Consider the following 18,993-nt stretch of genomic DNA (forward strand, 5'->3'; position numbering starts at 1 on the left):
CTGATCCTTGGCTTAAACAGAAGTAATCTCTGCGCAGATCAGTAGTCTCTAGATTTACAGATGAAAACAGTAGTCCTTTGTAAAGCACAAAGGAGTGCCCCCTTTTTACATTGCTAATACTTTCCATAGCACTGTCTTGTTTCAGCTAAGGCATTAATGAAGCACTGTAAAAAGAGAAATATTAAGTCTTTCTTTGCAATCACTGTCATCTTCTGTTGAAAACATTTTTCTTTTAAATGAGAGGCAGTGTCTATTCGTAAAAGCTCTTTCAGTTGGATTTAGGTTAGTTTAGTAAAATCCAAATAACTATCATGTTTATTTTGGCTTTTTGACAACAGTCATAAGGTGGTTGGAGTAACATTTGATTCATCATAAAGCGAGAAGGTGAGAAGTATTGTAAATCATGTCATTTGAAAAGGGATGAGTTCAGAGTTTTGTAAAATACCACTATAATTTTGGCAGTTTTTTGTGAGTATATGTGACTATTTATTGCTACACGATAGAATTTCATATTCTGTGCACATCTATGCATTTGCACATGTTGTTCATGTCGCATTTTCTAATGAAGGGTGTGGGGAGAAGCGCAGCAGAACTGGCTCTGGTATCACCAATGAAGAGGGCTGTAAGAGTTTAAAAAGGACTTTGCAGTTGCAACCTAAAATTCTGCTCTGGAGCTGAGCAGTGAAAACACGGGACCTAATTTTTTTTTTTTTTTTTTTTAAAGGTGTGAGGGAGAAGGAGTGTGATCAAAAACAGTTGTGAATGTTACGGTGTGGCTGGTGCAGGAATGTTGGGGGGGGATTTGTGCAAGAATTTGGGTGTGGGGGAGCATTGCTTTCAAGTCCTCCTGCTGCTGGTGTTGCTCAGAGGTAATATAAAAAGAATGAATAAAAAATGACTGTATTTTGTCCAAACTGATCAAGTTATAACAAGGAAACTGTAATTCAGCCAGTGAATCTGTTAGGATATCATCTCTTGATTTCATGTTTCCAGTGCTGTGTGTTGTTGGCTCTGCTGACAGTGATGAGAGACAAATCTCTCTGCTGTTGGCAGGAACAGAGGAGTTCACACAGGCATAGTGTGACAGAATTCCTTACATAAAAATTATCCTTGCTAATATAATATAATCATCCTTTAATGAAGTGGTCCTGTGGTTCCCAAAGGATGTATCAAGTGAAGACTATGCTTTCATCCCACTGAATTATCAGTATGTTTAGTGTGCCAGTCACACCTACGCCAAGGTGTCACCACTAGCCATTGCTGCTTGTCTTCTTTTCAGGCTTGGTTTTAATTTCCTTTCCACTTCTGCAGCTCAGGTCAGGTGAGAAAGAGGAAAATAAGCCAAATGAGTGCACATATATTTTTATTTGTTTCAGAATGCCTGTGATTTAAAAGCTAGTGATCAATTTAGTTGACCTAAATGTAGAGGCAAATTGAAAAATGTGTCCTCTGAGCATGTCCAATATTGCAAAACTGCTGGCTGTGTGTGCTGATGTCTTTTTGTGTTGGTGGTTTGTTGGAAAAGCATTTTGAGTACTTACTTCTGCGCATACTCTCGCTCTGCTTCAGCTGCTGCTCGTCAAGAGGACTCAGACTATACTTTTCATGTCTTTCTGACTTGCAGGCTGTAAAGGGCCTTGTTCACCAGAGTTTGAAACTCTGGCAAACACTTTGCTGCAGATCTATTAAGGATGCTACAGCATTCCCAAGTGTGGTTGAGGCTGCCTGAAACTGCTGAGCTGGCATTTCACTTCAGACTGTGCTCACAATAAGGGCATACACACAAATCCTCCCCCACCAGTCCAACCCCAGACCTCACAATTAAATGGCCTTTGAAAATGGCAAAGAGGCTTACGAAGAATAGCCTTGATGGAATCTAACCTTTCCTGGAGCTGCCCTGGTGTGTGGAATAGTTGATAATTTTCCGAGCTGAAGATGTTGAGAGGCGAACGCATTTTAGCTCGAGCGAAATATCTGCAGCCTTCTTGTGTTCTGCATGTAAAGTACCAGCAAAGTCTGCCCTGGCTCCGTACGGCCACTCAACCTCTACAGTTCCCTTCCAAGCCCTTGCTTTTTCCTGCAGGACCACAGAGGGGTGCTGAGGGCCAGCCAGCCCACCTCTGGGGCTGGTACCAAATGGGAGCTGGGTAGTCCCTCCGAGGTGGGATCCAGCCAGGTGCAGGGCACTCTGCCCCATGGATGCTTACTGCTAGGGAGCTGGTTGGGCAAGAGTTAGGGGCTCTACTTGCCTGACGTTTATAGTCTTAGGAAAGGAATATTTCCTCTAAGTTGCAACAAAGTTTAATATTAAAGCAAAAAGGGAAATTTACCTGCCCTGAAAATTCAGTCTTTGTCACTTGCACATGGAGCAAATTAAACCATTCTTTACAAAAAATGCATTTCCCATGATAATTAATCTTATACCATGAAAGAAAACCATGCTGAGTAGAGGTTTGGGGTTACTGGTATTAGAAATATCTGAAACCAGTTGGAGTCCAGTGTTCCTTCGGCAAAGGAAATTTTATTTACAAGGTCTTACAAAAGCATTTGTGTATTTTCAGGTATAGTAAATGCCATAAGCTTAAACCATATACACTAAACTCACTGATACGTGGTTAAGCCTTACCATAAAAAATAAAAATAAGAAATTCAATAAATTACTCATTGGTGTAACTTTGATTTTTGATACTAGTTTTTTCACACTAAGATGATCCTTTTGTTCTTCTGTCTCACACAAGCATGGGTTATATCCATAATCCTATCTGTATTCACCTTTACCAGATATTTGATGGCTTTTAAATGTTTTCATGGGGAATCAGTTTCTTTGAAGGCTGCCAGGTTGACAGCTATGGAGTCTGAAGTGGTTTCGTTTGTCCATAGAACAATTTGGGGCTACCAAATTAATTTCATACAGAAAGGCAGGTTATTTTTGGAGGCTTCTTGTAAATGTTCACTTAAATTATTTTTCTTATTTTTTGCTATGTGATTCAGCATACAAACCATGGTATAGTTCCTGTTCAAATATCCCCCACTTCTGGGGCTATCTGCATGTGGAGAAGCAAGCCAGGGTGGCTGACCTCATGTCTGGGGAACTATTGATCTGGGACTGATGTCAGGTGCAAACAAACTGCAGCCCCAGGTCTGCAGGTGTGAATGTTTGTTTGGGTCTGCAGCTCATTCACCTGAATCATGACCTTTCTGTCTACAAGGTTTTCTGCCATGAATACACTTCCATCTTCTTTCCCTTTGGACTGCTGTTGTGTCAGTAGAGGCTTCTGGCAGCTGAGTTTTTAGGAATGAAACTGTTCCTGTTTTTCTTCAAAAATATGCTTTATACCTGGGTATGATAAAAGGTTCTGGTGTTACATTCTCCCTGCAGAACCTGCCCATACCAAGCAGGATGGGAAATGAAGGAGCTCAGATACAGGTGGCTCAGATCCACAGGTTTTCACTTGAAGCTACCCAATTTCTGGGAATAAAAATCCAATTAACCAACCAAGAAAATCCCCAGACCGGGAGATTTCTGAATACAATTGCAGCCACTTCCCTTTGCAGGACTTGTTTTTTAACAGAGCAAAGAACAAGACTGCTTTTGCTCTTGTGGTGTCCTTCTTCCCCTTTCACCGCCTTCAGCCACTGCAGGAATTGGAAAGGGGTGGGAATGCTGAGGTTGATGAGACGGGATTTGTTTAAAAGCCTGTGCTCAACTAGGGCAGCACCATGGCAGCGTTTTTTCTTTATGCTTAGTGCTTGTGATCTCTTTCATTCTTTCTTGCAGTTACAGACCAAAATCTGGAAATATTATATATGGTAAGCTGCTGAACATACAGAGGTTACTGGGGCAGTAAAGTATTCACAGGAATCAAACAAATAGCCTGTCTTTTGTGGCCAAAATTAAATCATACTAAGAAAACCTGGCACAATTTTCTTTTTCCTTCAGTAGAGATGGTGTTGAAGTGATTCATTGGAAGTTTTACCTCTTCTTAGCCTATAAAGGGTAAATGTGCACTTGGGAACATCAGTGCCTCAAAATGAGAACTCAAGGGCCGTTTGTTCTCTAAAACAACCTTGTCGTGTCAGTGTTCCAGCGCACAGTGGGGTACACAGGTGCTGCTGGGTGGTGGTTTGGTCTCCTGGAGCTGGAAGCTGTGTGCTCCAGGAGCTCCACAGTGCTGTGGGTCACGTCCTGCTCTTCTGCATGTATTCTCCAGAATTATGTGTGCATGTTGAAACCTGCACGTCTGCCTTTAGGTACAGAAATGGCAAATGTATTTGCTAGCAGTGGTATGCTACATGCGTGTTCCGTGTATTTTTTTTTTTGGAGACTTACAGTTGTCTCTTAATGCAGCTGAATTCTGTTTGAATGGGACTTTATTGGCTACAGGACAGATAAGGAGACTTTTCTTTGAAGTCTTCTATGTTAATGGAAACATAATCACATTAGCTATGCTGTCATTAAAAAACAAACTCATAGAAAGTATAACCTTAGGAGACATGAGTTCCTACTACACCTGCTAACACTTCATCCTGTTGACTTTCTCATGCTGCCTGTCCTTCGGCAACACGTTGCAAAGCTGGAGGCTGCTGGCCTCAATGCAGAGCCTCTCCAATTTACATTCTGGTCGTACTGCAGCATTTCATAACCCCGTTTTAGCTTTTCCCTGGCTTCCCAACAGCTCTGCCACCTGACAGTGCACAGGGACCTCCAGAGCGAGGGAAAGGGCCTGGGAGTCCCAGGGAACAAGAGGAGCAGCCAAGAGTCTTTGCTAGAGGAGACTGTCACTGCAGGGTGGAACACTAGCCTGAGAAGTGGTAGAAGCTGGTGGTGGATCAGGAGGCTGTTGCACAGGGATTTTAGCACAGGTGTCTGGACTGGAAGGAAGGATTAGACCTGCTGCGTTGGGTATTTCTTACCTACCACATGGGAGAGGGTTGAGAGAGCATGTAGGGGAAAGCAAGTTAAATATGGATCTCAGTGTCTGGTCAGTTTCCAGAAACTCTTTAAGAACTAAGCCCTTTCAAATGTCTGTCCTCTAGTTTGGAGCAACTGGAGAATGACCTATACAAAGCAATGAGTTCTTAAGAATTGATTGCTTGCAAATTTCTGAAAAGATTGACATATCTGAATACTTGCTGTCTTTTTAATATTAGCACTGCTTTTAATTTTATTTCATGAGCCCTTGCCTGAATAAAGTGCTCCAGGTTAGTGCCTCTTGTTGGAAGAAGACACACCTGTCACTGCTGAGCCCCCCCGGAGCAGCCCAGGCTGTGGGTACAGATCTGGCTATGTGCTCTGATGTGCAGCCTGCATCATTGCTGTGAGATGGAGAGAGAAATTCTACTTTACTAACTTTCATGTTTTGTGTTGTAGCCATGAGACGCAAACAACCTGCTGGGATCATCCCAAGATGACTGAGCTTTACCAGTCGTTAGGTAAGACATCTCTACCAGATGTTTGGTGCCTTTTTTCTTTTTTTTTTTTTTTTAATGGAATGATTTACTAAGGCAACGATTTCCAGAGGAAGCAAACCAAAATTAGGTGAAAGAGAGAGGCAGAGCTTTTACCAACGTTAAAATTTTCTGCAAGGCAAATACATAAGGAACACATTTCAAACATGCAGTAGAAAAAAATTGTATTTCATTTAGTATGTTTGGAATGTACGCTGGGTTTATAAAGTAATTTGCGTGTATTGTTGCAAAGTCTTTACTGAAAGACTGGAACAGAAGTTAGAAAAAAATAATCCTGAATCTTTCCACTGTCTAATCTACTTTACAAAAGGCACGTGAAAAAATCAAACCAAGCTGCTGTTAATGTTGACTTTTGGATGGTGGGAAGCCAATTGAAGCAATTTGCCAAACTGTGTTACCACTGCTTTATTTTTAAAGCACTTTCAATACTTAGAAGGCATAGCAGCTGTCATGATGTCATTTCGAATACCCAAATTGCATGGTTATTATGACTTCAGATGTGCCTCTCTGGTGGAGGGTTATTTTTTTTCATTTTTTTAGCAGCTTTGGAATTTATTAACAGAAGCACATCTATAAGATAAAATAGGTTAATCTATGCTCTAGTGCAGGCTGCTTGGCAGGCCATTTAATAGCTAACTCTTTGATTTTAATGGTTGTGTTAATAAATAATAGAGGGTATAATAAAAATTAAGCTATTTTGCTGAAAGAAATATCAGTAAATATGCTGCATTCATAAAGGAGGTTACGTCTGTGCAGCACATGTACATAAACCAGCTTGAGCGCTAGAACTGTCAAATCTAGCATTCTGTGCAGGCTTATTTGCCATGGTGAAAAATAGCTTAAATTATCACCTGCTGGACTCTAGTTTAGCTGCTGAAAACAGTCTAATTATGCCAGTGTAATCTATTTCAAGTGAATTTAGGTATCTCTATGGTGCTCTGCAATTCAAGGCATGCTAAAAATATTTTAGAAAAGTAATATTATGAAATGAAATGACACAGTGTGAAGGTTTTTTCTTTATAGTATTAGCAGTGCGGCAGCAGTTGGTTTAAAAATTAACCAGAGTGCAGCTCTGTATGCCAAAAAGGGATATAAAATGTATAGGTTCAGGCTGACCAAATGCAAAAGCAGACAGGTATTGACTTGTCATTTAATTATAACGTATTGCCCTGTCTCCTTCATATTTCTACTCTAAACGTGAGTGGTTTAAAAGTTTCAGAACAAACGGTAATTGCACATGCAGACATCCCTTCAAACAGGTCTTCAAACAGTTGCCTGTTAATTGAACTGCACTCTGACTTCGCAGCCGCCTTTGATCCACAGATTGCGTGGTATTGCTGATACTGTTGTTGGTCAGACCTAAAGTCCTGTTGCAACTGCTTTTCTTCTGCTAGTTCCCTCTTTCAGCCAGAGTACTCTTAAATACCAAGAAGTGAAAAGGTAATAAGGGAGAAAAGTGTCCTGATAGATTCAGGTCAGCAGTCAGAAGATGTGTGACTGCCGAAGTCAGTTTGCATTTAGTTTAACTGAGGTTTATCACTGTGAGTATCACCCAAATGTCAGGAGTTTAAGATAGCCTTATTTTTTACTGCATAAAGAAGGAACATGTTCAGGCAGATTTTGTTTCTTACTTACTTGTGAACTTTCTTTTTCTCCTGCTATTTTCCTTTTCAGGAGCAAGAAATGTCCAAAAAAGCAGTCCTCTATCTGGATGGTTTTATTTCTTTTAGAGTTGAGACCAAACACTCATTAATGTGAAAGCGACACTGATTTTTGCAAAGTATGCATAATACGTATTTTTATGAGTAAACTGAGGTGTTGATATATGTGTACAAAAGAGACTAGACAAGGTGACTCTTTGTCTACTGCCACATGGGTGAAGCTTTGATGAAAGTGCTACTGAATAACCTACAGAATTATTTTATTTTTGAACTGGGTGTAATCACCGTTGCCGAACTCTCACACAAACTGCATAATACAAGTATAACCCGTTTAGTCTTGAACAGAACCCTTGATGTATTTTCAGTGCTTTGCTTTGCCTCAGGTCAAAATGGTAATAATGGGATGTTTGAAGTCTTTTCAGACTGTTCAGTAATATATTATCCAAGAAGATGTTATTAAAGTAGATTTTGTATTGCATACTCATTAGATCCTATTATTTTACCCCACATTAGGATCCAAATTTCGTTTCTAATTCATATAAAGAAGCTAGTAAAGAGGTTAGTATGTATGCCTTTTTAAAAATCTGGTAGAAAGCATGAATTTGGCAACCGGGTAAATGTAAAAAAGTGAGACCAAATACATCAATGCTGTCAAGAGTTTTAATTTCCATTTTCCAACTCCTACACTTAGCCAGCATGGAATAATTGTGCTATGCGATGTAGCTCTCTATGTATGCTGGTGTATCATTGTTATGATCTGGTTTAAACTCAGAAAAGCAAAGCAAGCTAAGTCTCTGAGCATAAACCAGAAAGAACTTAGGAGGTTCAAAATGTTCCCACAAACGAGATTAAAACCAAACGAGGTTAGATGTTGTTGCCAAAAAATTTATGTATTCTATTTAATAGTAAACGAAGCAAAGAGAAGGGAAGAGAAAAGAAAGAAAGAAATGGAAAAAAGAAGTGGGGGGGGGGAGTTGGGGGCCAGGGAGCGGGGACAGAAGCATAGCACCCATCCAAGGGTCCCAATGACATCTCGTTGCTCCCCTCCATCTGGTCTGCTGGTGGTGAGGGTCCCCCATCGCTGCCGTGGCCACGCTGCCACACGCCAAAGAGAGCAGAATCCCGTGGATTAATACACGCTGTGGGCCAGGTGGGAACGCCCACGTGTCTCCCTTGCAGGGGCCGGCTTGACACTGTCCCTTGCAACACTGAGGGTCTGTTGCACCATCTCTGGTGCTCTGGTGCAGGGTCTGGGGACCCCTTTGAGGGGGGCCCCTGTGATGGGCCATGTCACCCCCTTCTGCTGTGGATAAGCTTCCCCTCCCCGGTGAGGACCCCTCAGCTGGGCTCCTCTGCACAGGGGAGGATGGGCAGTCACTGCACCTCTCACCACAGGCTTTTCCCAGACACCCAAAGCCTCTCCTCCGTCCACCCTGTGGTTCAAGGGTCTGTGCAAGCCTGGCAGCTGATAGCCCTGGGGCTGTGGTCTCCACCTTGGAGGTGTCAAGCTTGTGCTTTGTGAATGTCCTGAGTTTGTTACTTTATCTTACATTCATCAGCGAGCAGTGTCAGGCCTCAGTCCGTTCGGGGTGTGGTAGTCTTCTCTGCAGCTTTTGTAATATGAATTTGTTACTTTATCTTATATTCATCAGCGAGCAGTGTCAGGCCTCAGTCCGTTCGGGGTGTGGTAGTCTTCTCTGCAGCTTTTGTAATACAGTTTTAAAAGTCCTTTAAGAAAATGTTTAAGTCATAAATTATAATATTTCAGTCTCTGACAATCATAATCTGCTGCAGGTTGCTTATGTCTAATTTAAATTCTTACAAATTCCAAAAGCTTAATTTAAGTGGATGAGGTAGGTGAATCCTGGCACAAGGTAACATTTCTTACCTGCCTCTGAGATGCAAGAGACACTTTTCTAAGAAAGAAGAGTAATATTAATCTTCACATATCCAATTCACACACCTACAGATTGTTGCATTACGTTTTGCTAAAATAGATTAATTTCAAGTGTGAGATATATTGGTTCATTTTTCTGTCTTTAGAGATCTGGGTATTAATAAAAATGAAGCTAAATTACTTGGGAGCATTATTTGGTCCTAATAAAAGAAGATAGCAATATGCTGTGCACGCTTTTGCCTGATCAGGTTGTTGGTCAAGGAAGTCCTGTAACCTCTTCAATTGGGACTGCATCAGAGACAGCAGGAAGAAGCTACTGGAAGAAATTATACAATAATCTGCCTATGAAGGAAGTATCCTCAAATTCTCTTGGAGCTCATTTGCTGAAACATAGCTGGTTATTAAGAGACTTGTTAAATATTGGATTTGAAATTATATATGTGTATCAAAAAATTTCCAACTGGTGGTTCTTTCTAACAGAGATTTTCTTTTAAAGATACTAAGATGCTTGTTCCTGACTCCTCTTTATTATTTAAACAATGTAGCATTTTGTCGGTTTTAATCAAAAATTTACTCAAGTTGAGCAATTTTTACTCTTCTTTTAAAGTTATGGCTACTTAAAGTTACATAATCTGTCTATATTGAATGACATAATTGTTATTTAACGTTTAGTTGAAGTGGCAACAGGTAGTAGATGTTGGTACAGATTAAATAAAAAAAGGAATCATGTAAGTTAAGAACATAGAGAATAAATAAATGCTGAAATAGGAACGGTAGTAAAAACTATGATATGTGAGCTTCACAGGATCAGAGGCTGACAGACATCCCCTGGTTTGTATTTACACCATTATGAACCACTCCTATTTTCTTCTAACTTCCTTCTGAAAGACTTCAAAGTACCAAAACTGCTCCAGCTGCTTTTCTTTCCAAAAGCAGTTCCTCTGCAGCAGATCTGCTGTTTTTACACTGCTCTTTTACATCCCCCTTACAAATTTTTTTCATCCTTCGTGATGACTCCAGGGCATCACTGAAAAGAGAATTTGTGTTGTTTCACTGTCTTGGAGACCAAGGACCTTTGCATGATGGGAGAGACAGGAAGAGCAGGAATCATAAAGTGGTCTGAGTTTGCTCAATTTTTTCAGATTATCTTCTGAGAGTGAGTATTTAATGTCAGGCAGCTTAGCTCTGAATACTAGTATTTTGCCTTTAAGCTGAAAATGACTCCAACCTTTGCTATGATGGCCCAGGAAGACTTGGCTTGTTGTGCCATACTGTTAGTGTCCCCCTCCTCCTGCCTTCCCATGTCATGTCATGTCAGTACAAGTGTCCTCAAGGTGCATTAGTGTCACCATGTACAGTAATTGCAGTAGCAGGGTGCAGTCAGACATGTTGTTTATCAATCCTAATTCTCCTAATTCTCCAAGGCAAGACAAGAGGGTGAAAACCATCCTCATCCTTGCAGACTGCAGTGCACTGGTGACAGCTCTCCATTTAATTTAGAGGGATGGGGGGCAGTTCTCTATGGATTACATGAAAGAAATGTCAGAGTTGCTTAACACAAGGTGGGAGAATGCTGGAAGGCACCTCTGAGCCTTCTCTGAGCTTTCAGCAGCAGCTGCTGTGTTGGTCTTGTGGCTGGTTTCTCTTGTGCAGCAATGTGTACTTCTAACTCCCAGTGACCAAGGCTGACTAACTTCATCCTCTTTGGTTTGTGTATGTTGATTTGTCCCTCTGAAATGCTGCTTGAAGAGACTAAACTGCCCCTGGCTGCCATTACAGTTTGTATTAGCAACTACTAAACCGTCTATTTATTATGAAGTTTTATTCATATTCAGCTAATTGTTTTCCATGTTCATACCAGTAAGACCCACGCCTATGGCATGCATCAGTAGTTTGATTTCTACTGCAATCCAGTGAGATGATCCATATAGCCTCTCTTTAAAGGTTGCTTATTCACTAATGTCCTTTTCAAGCCTGTTTCAGAAAATAGGATTGCTTGGGTTCAGTCAGCCTTGGACAGTAGTCAGTCTAGAGGAGGTCATCTTTCTAACTGTGTGATTGCATCCTGTGCAGCACACACCTGACAGACAGTAAACGTAGCTGTGGCAGAGAGGTAGAACTTACAGGGAGCAGTTAACCTGGCATCCCTTGTAAATGAAAGCACAGGTATATTAGCATGAAGGAGGCTGTTCTAGAGAGAATGAAGGGCTGTTCTGTTACAGAATAGATGACCAGTATGGGAACATTTTGCTTAAGGTAATTGCACTCTTGGTTTGCAAATGGACACCTTTTATTATTATTTTCTTAGGTTGTTTGTTATTTCTTTTAGGAAATAACTGGACTGCTTCTCACCCAGAGTACGTAAAAGGTTTCTGAGCTTTCTGACTGCAAACTCCACTCGTATCCCAGTTCTGTAATGGGATGTACCAGGTGTACATCATATAATTTCCTGAATCTTTAGGTTTGCAGGCTGAAGAAAAGACATTGCATGCTGAAACTTCCAAAGGTCATGTCAGTTGGTCTGATTACAGGGATGCTGGCACATGCTCTGGTGTTCAGCCACTGGGTCTAGATGCAATCAGTAGCATTGTGGTGCCCTGGGTACCTCCCACTTGGTAATTTGCAGAGACACTGTTGGCTTTTTCACTCAGTTGGACAGGCCTAATACAACATGCTGGGTCGTTTCATGGAGAGTGGTTAAGCTGTACATATAATAACAGTTTACTGTTATTTATTACCAAAGCAGTGTAGATGATAGCATTAATTATTGTTATAATAAAAGTCAATGGCTGAGACTCAGCTCATATTAAACAGTGTTACTTGGTTAATTTCTTTCCTTTGTGCATTTGTCTCATTTGCATTTTAAAATTACAATTCCGGAAGAGGCAATATATGTCACTGTAGGGCACATTAGAAGATTTATTTACAGGTTTTGGGCAGCAAGAGGAGCCCAGCATTCCTACCAGTCGGACAGGGAATCTCAGCTGTATTGAAACAACATGAGCTGAAGCTTCTTGAAAAGGCAAGAGTGCCGCTAATGTCTGATGAAACATGGAAAGCTTAGTGGCTATAGAGGAATTATGGTCTAGTCAGGACTGTCCAGTAAACAGTTTTTAACAGCTGTTAGGTAGGCATTGTAATTCCCAAAACAGGTTATCCCCAGGCAGTGTATTTATGAGCACTCTATGAGCAATGTCACACATGTGGCTGAGTCAGGCTTTCAGGTTTTGAGGTATATCACTCTAGGTTCACATTTTCTGTCCTTGCACCTGAGGGTCAAAAACCTCTCAGAACTCTGTAAATCTTATCAAATGAAGGTGAGCATTTGACCTGATGACATCTAATTTCTTTAAAAGAATGAAGTTGTTAATTTGCTAAATTTTACTCATATCACCTGAAGCATGCAAGCTGCTCATTTCAGTTAGATGATGTCCAGACATTGAAATAATTGCTGTCCATAGGACCAAGTGAAATGTGTGTGTTTTGCCCTCACTAATTAAAAAAGCAATTATAATAGTATTCACAATAATGTAAACAAGACACCCCCTTTTTAAAGTAAGGAAAAAAGGTAGTTTCTGGGTAGAAAGGACTTTATGAGATGCCTTCAGATTACATTTGGATAGAGATAAATGATATGAACAACCTTTGGTGGGAGGTAGCCTGGCCCATCCCAGTGCTTTTAAACACTCAGTGAGATGAGCCTGTCATACAGGATAGGACGATATCAAATGGAACCTCCAAAAAAAGGGGGGTGTGTGTCAGTATGTTTAAGACCCACCATGAAAAGCAGTTCAATTGTAACACCTTACTTAAAACCTGTTGTCTGGGTTATAGATGTGACTCCTTAAGAATAAAAACAAGTACACCCTTATGCTGAAATCTAAACCTCTTCTTAACAGGTTATTTTAAAAAAACTGATTTTAATTTTTTTATTGCTTGTACTTATTTTACAAGCTATTTTATGCAGTAAGTACTCAAGAATATGAGAGTATGTTTTTCCTCTTAAAATCCTACGCATGTCCCAATGTAAAATCTGAAATTTAGCAAGGGAGGATTTAAAAAAAAAACCCAAATGACAAGATTTTATTTATTGTTACTGTGTCAGTAGTCAGTGGGACATTCCAGCAGGTGGTTTGAATCACTGACGACTTCTCAAATGAGTGGGTTTTTTGCCTGATTATCCACTAGCAAAAGGATCTGCTGTGTGTAATTGCAGGTGTTTCTAGAATACTGTAGAAATAGAACATAGCCCTTATGTTTTGAGATTTCTCTCAACATGCAGAATTATGCAGAAAATGTTAGAATTTAATTATCTTATTAATCTTGCCACAGTATTTCTGATTTGAGTTACTCCTATCAGCAGTCTGAAGTACCCTTCATTGAAGCTGCATTTGTAATAAAAGCACTAGTTCTTGTTCACAGTTATCATGTTATTATATAGAGAAGGATATACATTCACTTGAACAGAGAGGTCATTCATGGCTGAGTGATGGAAAAAATCACGATTTCTCTTTGCTCTGGGACGTAAATATGTCACCAAGTACTCCCTCGTGATCCTTTCTTCTGTCTGTTCCTTTCCAGGGGCCAGGTGACCTCTTCCACTGCATCGTTGTTTCAGACCATAAACAGACTGTGCTCTCGGGCATTTATGTTTTTTTGTTCAAAGCTTGAAAGTTGCCTTCTGAGCAAGAAGAGGGAGTATTGTTAACAACTTGCAAAAGTTTCACAATACAGCAAGGGCCCCTGACCACCCCGTTTGAAGGATGAGGTGGTGCATCCTTTCTAGGAGTGGGAGGAAAGGGCTGAATGAAAACTGGTGTGCACTGAGCTCCTCAACCTGCTCCAAAATGATAAAAGCTTTGGAATCAAGGCTTAATAGGTCCTGACTCTTTTAGTGGGCTGTGTGGGGGTGGAGAAAGCAACAACTTTTTATCCCTTAGGACACAGGAAGGAAAAAACCAAAAACAATTTCACAACACAGAGAGGTAGGAACTACTGGTGTTTCCATAGGCTTTTGGAAAGTTGCTGCTGCTTGAGCCTCCTTCCTCCCTCCTCTGCCTGTTCCCAGCAGGAGCAGCTGGCTTGTGACCAGGCAGTGCTTCTGTGCTCCTCACTCAAGGTCCCTCCACTCACTGTGAGAGGTGTCTTTATGTCCAGTGCTCCCAAGCCCAGGGGCTGAGACTCATTCCCTGGCAGTCTTGTGTTCTGTGGTTCATTTAAACGGGGTCTCATCCAGCAAGGGAAATGTTTTGAACCCAGTTAGGAGGCAGCTGGGCCCCTTTTCGTTGCTACACAGATCAATACGTTTGTTCCAGCAGTAGCCCCAGGGGAGGAAAGACACCACTGGCAATTTCATAGGCATAGGGAGGAGAAAAGTGAAATCTTTAAGATCCAGTGACTTTAAGTGACAGTCACCATCTGGTAGGACAGCTTCCCATCAGGAGCATGAAGGTGGTGGCATAAGGAAGACAGAAGTGAGCAGTTGGCACAGGGACAATTACTGGGTGCGGGCTACTCCTGGTGGCAGCAGTGAAGGTGGCAGTGGAGATGTGCAATGGCTTAGCCTTGGCTTGCAGAGCCAAATGAGCAGCAGTGCTACTACCTTCCCAAAACCTGAGATGAGGGCTCCAAAATGAGCACCTGACATTGCTGCTTCATCATTTAGAGCAGATGCTTCTTGGCAGCAATGTCGTTAAGGTTGATGATAAATTCAGTATGTATTACATGTACTGGAAAATAGGTGTAAACTGTAGCACTTCCAGGATTAAATGTCTTCACAGATTGTATTTTCTGCCTTGATTGAGGCCTGAAATATGCATATATATTTACTCACATTTCTGAAAATGTAAATAATAAATAGATAAGCTTTTTTCAGAACACTCAGGAAGAATTCAAGAAAGGCTTCTTCATTTTGTCAAATGCTAGCCATAATATTCTATTACAGAATTCAAATACAGATTTGCAACAAGGGTACAAAATGTAATTGAGTTCATGGTGTGTTTGTGAGAGACGGCTTTATTAATTTCCATTTAAGACAAATTAAGTCGCTTTATTTAAACTTCTCACTGTATTCTACACCACATAATAAAGGACCTGTCGGGATGATTGTGAGAGACAGAGCTGGCAGGAGCAATACACAGAAGTGCCCGTTGAAAATGGGCAGTTGCATCTTATGCAAAGAAAAAGAAATTATATACAAATCTGAAACTTTCTTTCTTGCTCTAAGACATGTTTCAGAAACATTCCACAGCTTTGGTTAAGGTATACAAAACTACTGAATTATCATACCTCATATTATTCATTCAGAACAGCTTAATTAAAATTAATGTAATTGAGACTATATTCCCTCTGCTACCTATACCTGTACAGCATTATAAATGATGTTGGGATAGTTACACCCAAGTTACCACATTTCAAAGAGCTTTACAGCACCTTAGCTCATATGCCAGCAAGGAAATGTTTTGTCTTTCCCTGTTTTTCATCATATTCTTTCTCTAACAGTCTGTCAGGCTTGGAGGAAGCTTATTGAGCTAAAGAGACCTTTATTTTGAGCCACTACAGTTTTTCCCCTAATGTTTTTATATTTAGATCGTAGTTTACATTTTCTAAACACTTTCCCATCAGTAATTCCTTAGGCTCCATGGGTTTCATCAGTAAATTAAATGCATTCCGCAGTGTTGTCAGGTGCTGAAACTGGCTGGCACAAGCAGTGTATTTCTGTTCTGGAGAACCTTTAAGTTGCAATATGCCAAGCAATCTCTTGGGAATGATCCTTAGGCTGCACAGGAGTGTCTGTGCCCAGGAATTAGCTGTGTAGGTGACAGGGCCAAGAGCATGCATCTGTTTTTTCATTGGTGGGGTGGCTGCCCTGTAGCATATGGGTGTGTCCCCTGCCACACTCCTCAGTTCCCAGTGCAGCTGCTGGCAGTGCCCCTTGGGAGCCAGCTTCTGTGCTCCGGTCTGGTGTGTCTTTGTCCCCACAGTGTCCCAGGCATTTTTGCAAGCCACGGTTAAACTATTCAGTGGGGACTTGTACTGATGTCCTTATTTTGTTAAACATAGGAGGACAGCTCTAGCAAAAGTTGAGCCAGACAATGTGTTTCCAACAGGGTGCCATACCCCATCACATTGCCAGAGCCACTGGCTCCCTGCCATTGTGCAGGTGGGGACCTGGGAACTCACCTGGCTGGGTGAGCTGGCTTCTCTCCAGAAAGGCTCTGCATCTCTGGGCATGGCTGGGGCCTGCTTAGATGGAAAGCACAGAAGTTTAACTGGATTTTTTAAATAAGTTTTTTGTTTTAGCAGTAGCTGAGAGTCACCTGTTTTTTCCTGGGCAGAGCTCTTACCTCAGGGCTGCCTGCATACAGCCTGGCTGGTGCATAAGGCAAGCAAGGAAGAGTTTCAGGGTCTTACCTCTCTCACAGTACCTTCAGTGTGAAAAGCTCTGCAGTATTTTCAGACACACTGCTGCAGTCACTGGTGTTGTCCTTTCAAGTGCTCTTTAGTTCAGTGCCTTTGAACAAAAGGAAGTAACACTTTAGGACTTAGTGGGGTTTTTTTGGATGGTTGATTGTCAAGATTTGACAGTTTTAGCTCAGTGAAATTTCCAACAAATTTTTTTCCCCCTCTGCTCTTTTAACCAACAGGTATAATCTTGTAGTTCAACATAACAATGTCTTTGTGAGTCTGGTTATTTCTAATGTGTAAAGCTGATCTTTTGTTCTAATATTGCCTCCCTGCAGCTGATTTGAACAACGTCAGATTCTCGGCGTACAGGACTGCCATGAAACTCCGCAGGCTGCAGAAAGCTCTCTGCCGTAAGTACCTGCCTGTGCCTCGCCCGCTGCCGGGAAGGCTCCGTGACCAACACAGAAGTTTATTCACAGCTTTCAGAAGCAGAAAAACACTCCCACACATACCCCCAGCTCAGCCTGGTACATGAAAACCTCTCACCTGAAGAGCCTTCTGCTGCCACATGTTTGCGTGATCATTACAAAACCACAGTGCTGGGTGGTCTGCAGATCTGTCCCTTGTAAAGCAGAGCAGCAGTTCAATAATAAAACTGTACATATACCGTACATGTTTCTTATCTTTACACTCTTTAGCCAGGTATTTTCACTGTGCCCTATCCTGTGCCATGGCACTGTGCCATGTCCTGTGTCAGCCGCAGCTTTACAGCCAAAAGGAACACAGCTGTGGTGTGGTAGGAGCAGTGAGAGCTTGGGTGAAATAATCACTTTAGAGCTGGAGTTGCTAATGGTTTGTTGAATCTTGAACCCTGAGGGGTTATTGCCTTTTAAATGAGATCATCACAATAAACATTTAGCTTCAGTTTTTCCCCAGTTTTCAGTTGTGTTGAGAAGTCTCTCATCAGCTGTACATTAATGGTGTGCATGTTCGAACATTTTAATTCTCCCAACTGCTGTATGTTATTCTACTTTTCACTGGAATTACATTTCCTTTTCAGCTTATTGTAGCTTGATAGCTAAATAATTCGCTCAGAGTTTTCTTGATAGGCCAGCTAGTTACAAAAGCAAGTAGTTTATTAGGCAGTCCAGTTGGGAGGATTATTAAAATATTTTAACATTCACTATTTGGCATTTAATTACAGGGTTAAATTTCTGACACAGTTGCAAATGTCTCAACTGTTGATTTATCTCAAGTTGGATTTGTGCTCACATGCTTTCTGGAGCTGTGTCAAACCTCGGTATTTTTGAGTGTGTTTACTTTTAGGCTTATAAGCATGGGTGAATTCCGGTAAAGTGTGCAGACTTAATTTCTGAATGTATTAAAAATAGGAAAAAAAAGGGAAAAATAAACAATAAGTGAAAAGTCGTGTAACATAATGAAAGATTTCAACATGAATGCAGTGACAGAGAAGGAATTATGATGATTAGAAATATAAACATCTCTCCATGGTACAGCACTTTTGCCACACTCACTGTGGAAATGTGATATAAAGAAACTGGAGTGATTTGCGGTGAAAAGTATTCATAATCAATGCAGCACTGAAGGAAGCAGACTTTTTGGAATTAACTAGCTGGCAGTGCATAAGTGTAACTTGTAACAGGTTTTTATGACTAAAAGTGCAAAACCTTGCATCTCATTTTATCTGTATTAGAATCATAGAATATTTTGAGTTGGAAGGAACTCAAAAGTATCATTCAAGTCCAACTCCTGGTCCTGGGCAGGACACCTCAAGAATCACATCATGTGCCTGAGAGGGTTGTCCAGACACTTCTTGAACTCTGTCAGGCTTGGTGCTGTGACCGCTGCCTTGGGGAGCCTGTTCCAGTGCCCAGCTGTTCTCAGGGTGAAGAACCTTCTTCTAATATTCAACCTAAACCTCCCCTGACACAGCTTCAGGCCATTCCCTTGGGTCTTGTCACTGGTCACAGAGAGAAGAGACCAGTGCCTGCCCCTCCTCTTCCCTTCACGAGGAAGTTGTAACTGCAGTGAGGTCACCCCTCAGTCTCCTCCAGGGTGAACAGACCAAGTGCCCTCAGTCTCTCCTCACACAGCTTCTCCTCAAGGCCCTTCACCATCCTTACTGCCCTCCTTTGGATGTTCTTTAACAACTTAATGTCTTTTTTATATTGTGGTGCCCAAAACTGCCCCAGCACTCGAGGTGAGGCCACCCCAGTGCAGAGCAGAGCGGGACAATCCCTCCCTTGCCCAGCTGGCGATGCTGTGCCTGATGCCCCAGGATGGGGATGTCCATCCTGGCTGCCAAGGCACTGCTGGCTCAGGTTCAACTTTCCATCAACCAGGACCCACAAGTCCCTTTCCCTGGCACTGCTTTCCAGCCTCTCATTCCCCAGTCTGTCCATACATCCAGGGCTGCACAATCCCAGGTGCAGAATCCAGCACTTTCCCTTGTTGAATTTCACATGGTTGGTGACTGCCCAGGCCTCTAATTTGTTGACGTCTCCCTGCCTTCAAGGGAGTCAATAGCTCCAAGTCTCT

The 18,993-nt window shown here is 41.6% G+C and overlaps 1 protein-coding gene across 13 annotated transcripts in view; it reads left to right on the plus strand.

Annotated features, from left to right (window-relative positions):
• DMD (dystrophin) overlaps positions 1 to 18,993 on the plus strand; it is an 896,220-nt gene that overhangs the window by 811,129 nt on the left and 66,098 nt on the right. For 12 of the 13 annotated variants that reach the window (XM_017733467.1, XM_017733459.1, XM_017733457.1 and 9 more), the window contains 2 exons: positions 5,372 to 5,433; positions 16,770 to 16,844. In XM_017733467.1, coding sequence (XP_017588956.1) covers positions 5,372 to 5,433; positions 16,770 to 16,844 — 137 coding nt within the window. Of the gene's footprint in view, positions 1 to 5,370; positions 5,434 to 16,769; positions 16,845 to 18,993 lie in introns of all 13 variants that reach the window. The other variant, XM_017733466.1, reaches the window with a different exon arrangement.

This window comes from Corvus brachyrhynchos, unplaced genomic scaffold, assembly GCF_000691975.1.
Source record: "Corvus brachyrhynchos isolate BGI_N302 unplaced genomic scaffold, ASM69197v1 scaffold34, whole genome shotgun sequence".
In the NCBI taxonomy this organism is placed as follows: Eukaryota; Metazoa; Chordata; class Aves; order Passeriformes; family Corvidae; genus Corvus; species Corvus brachyrhynchos.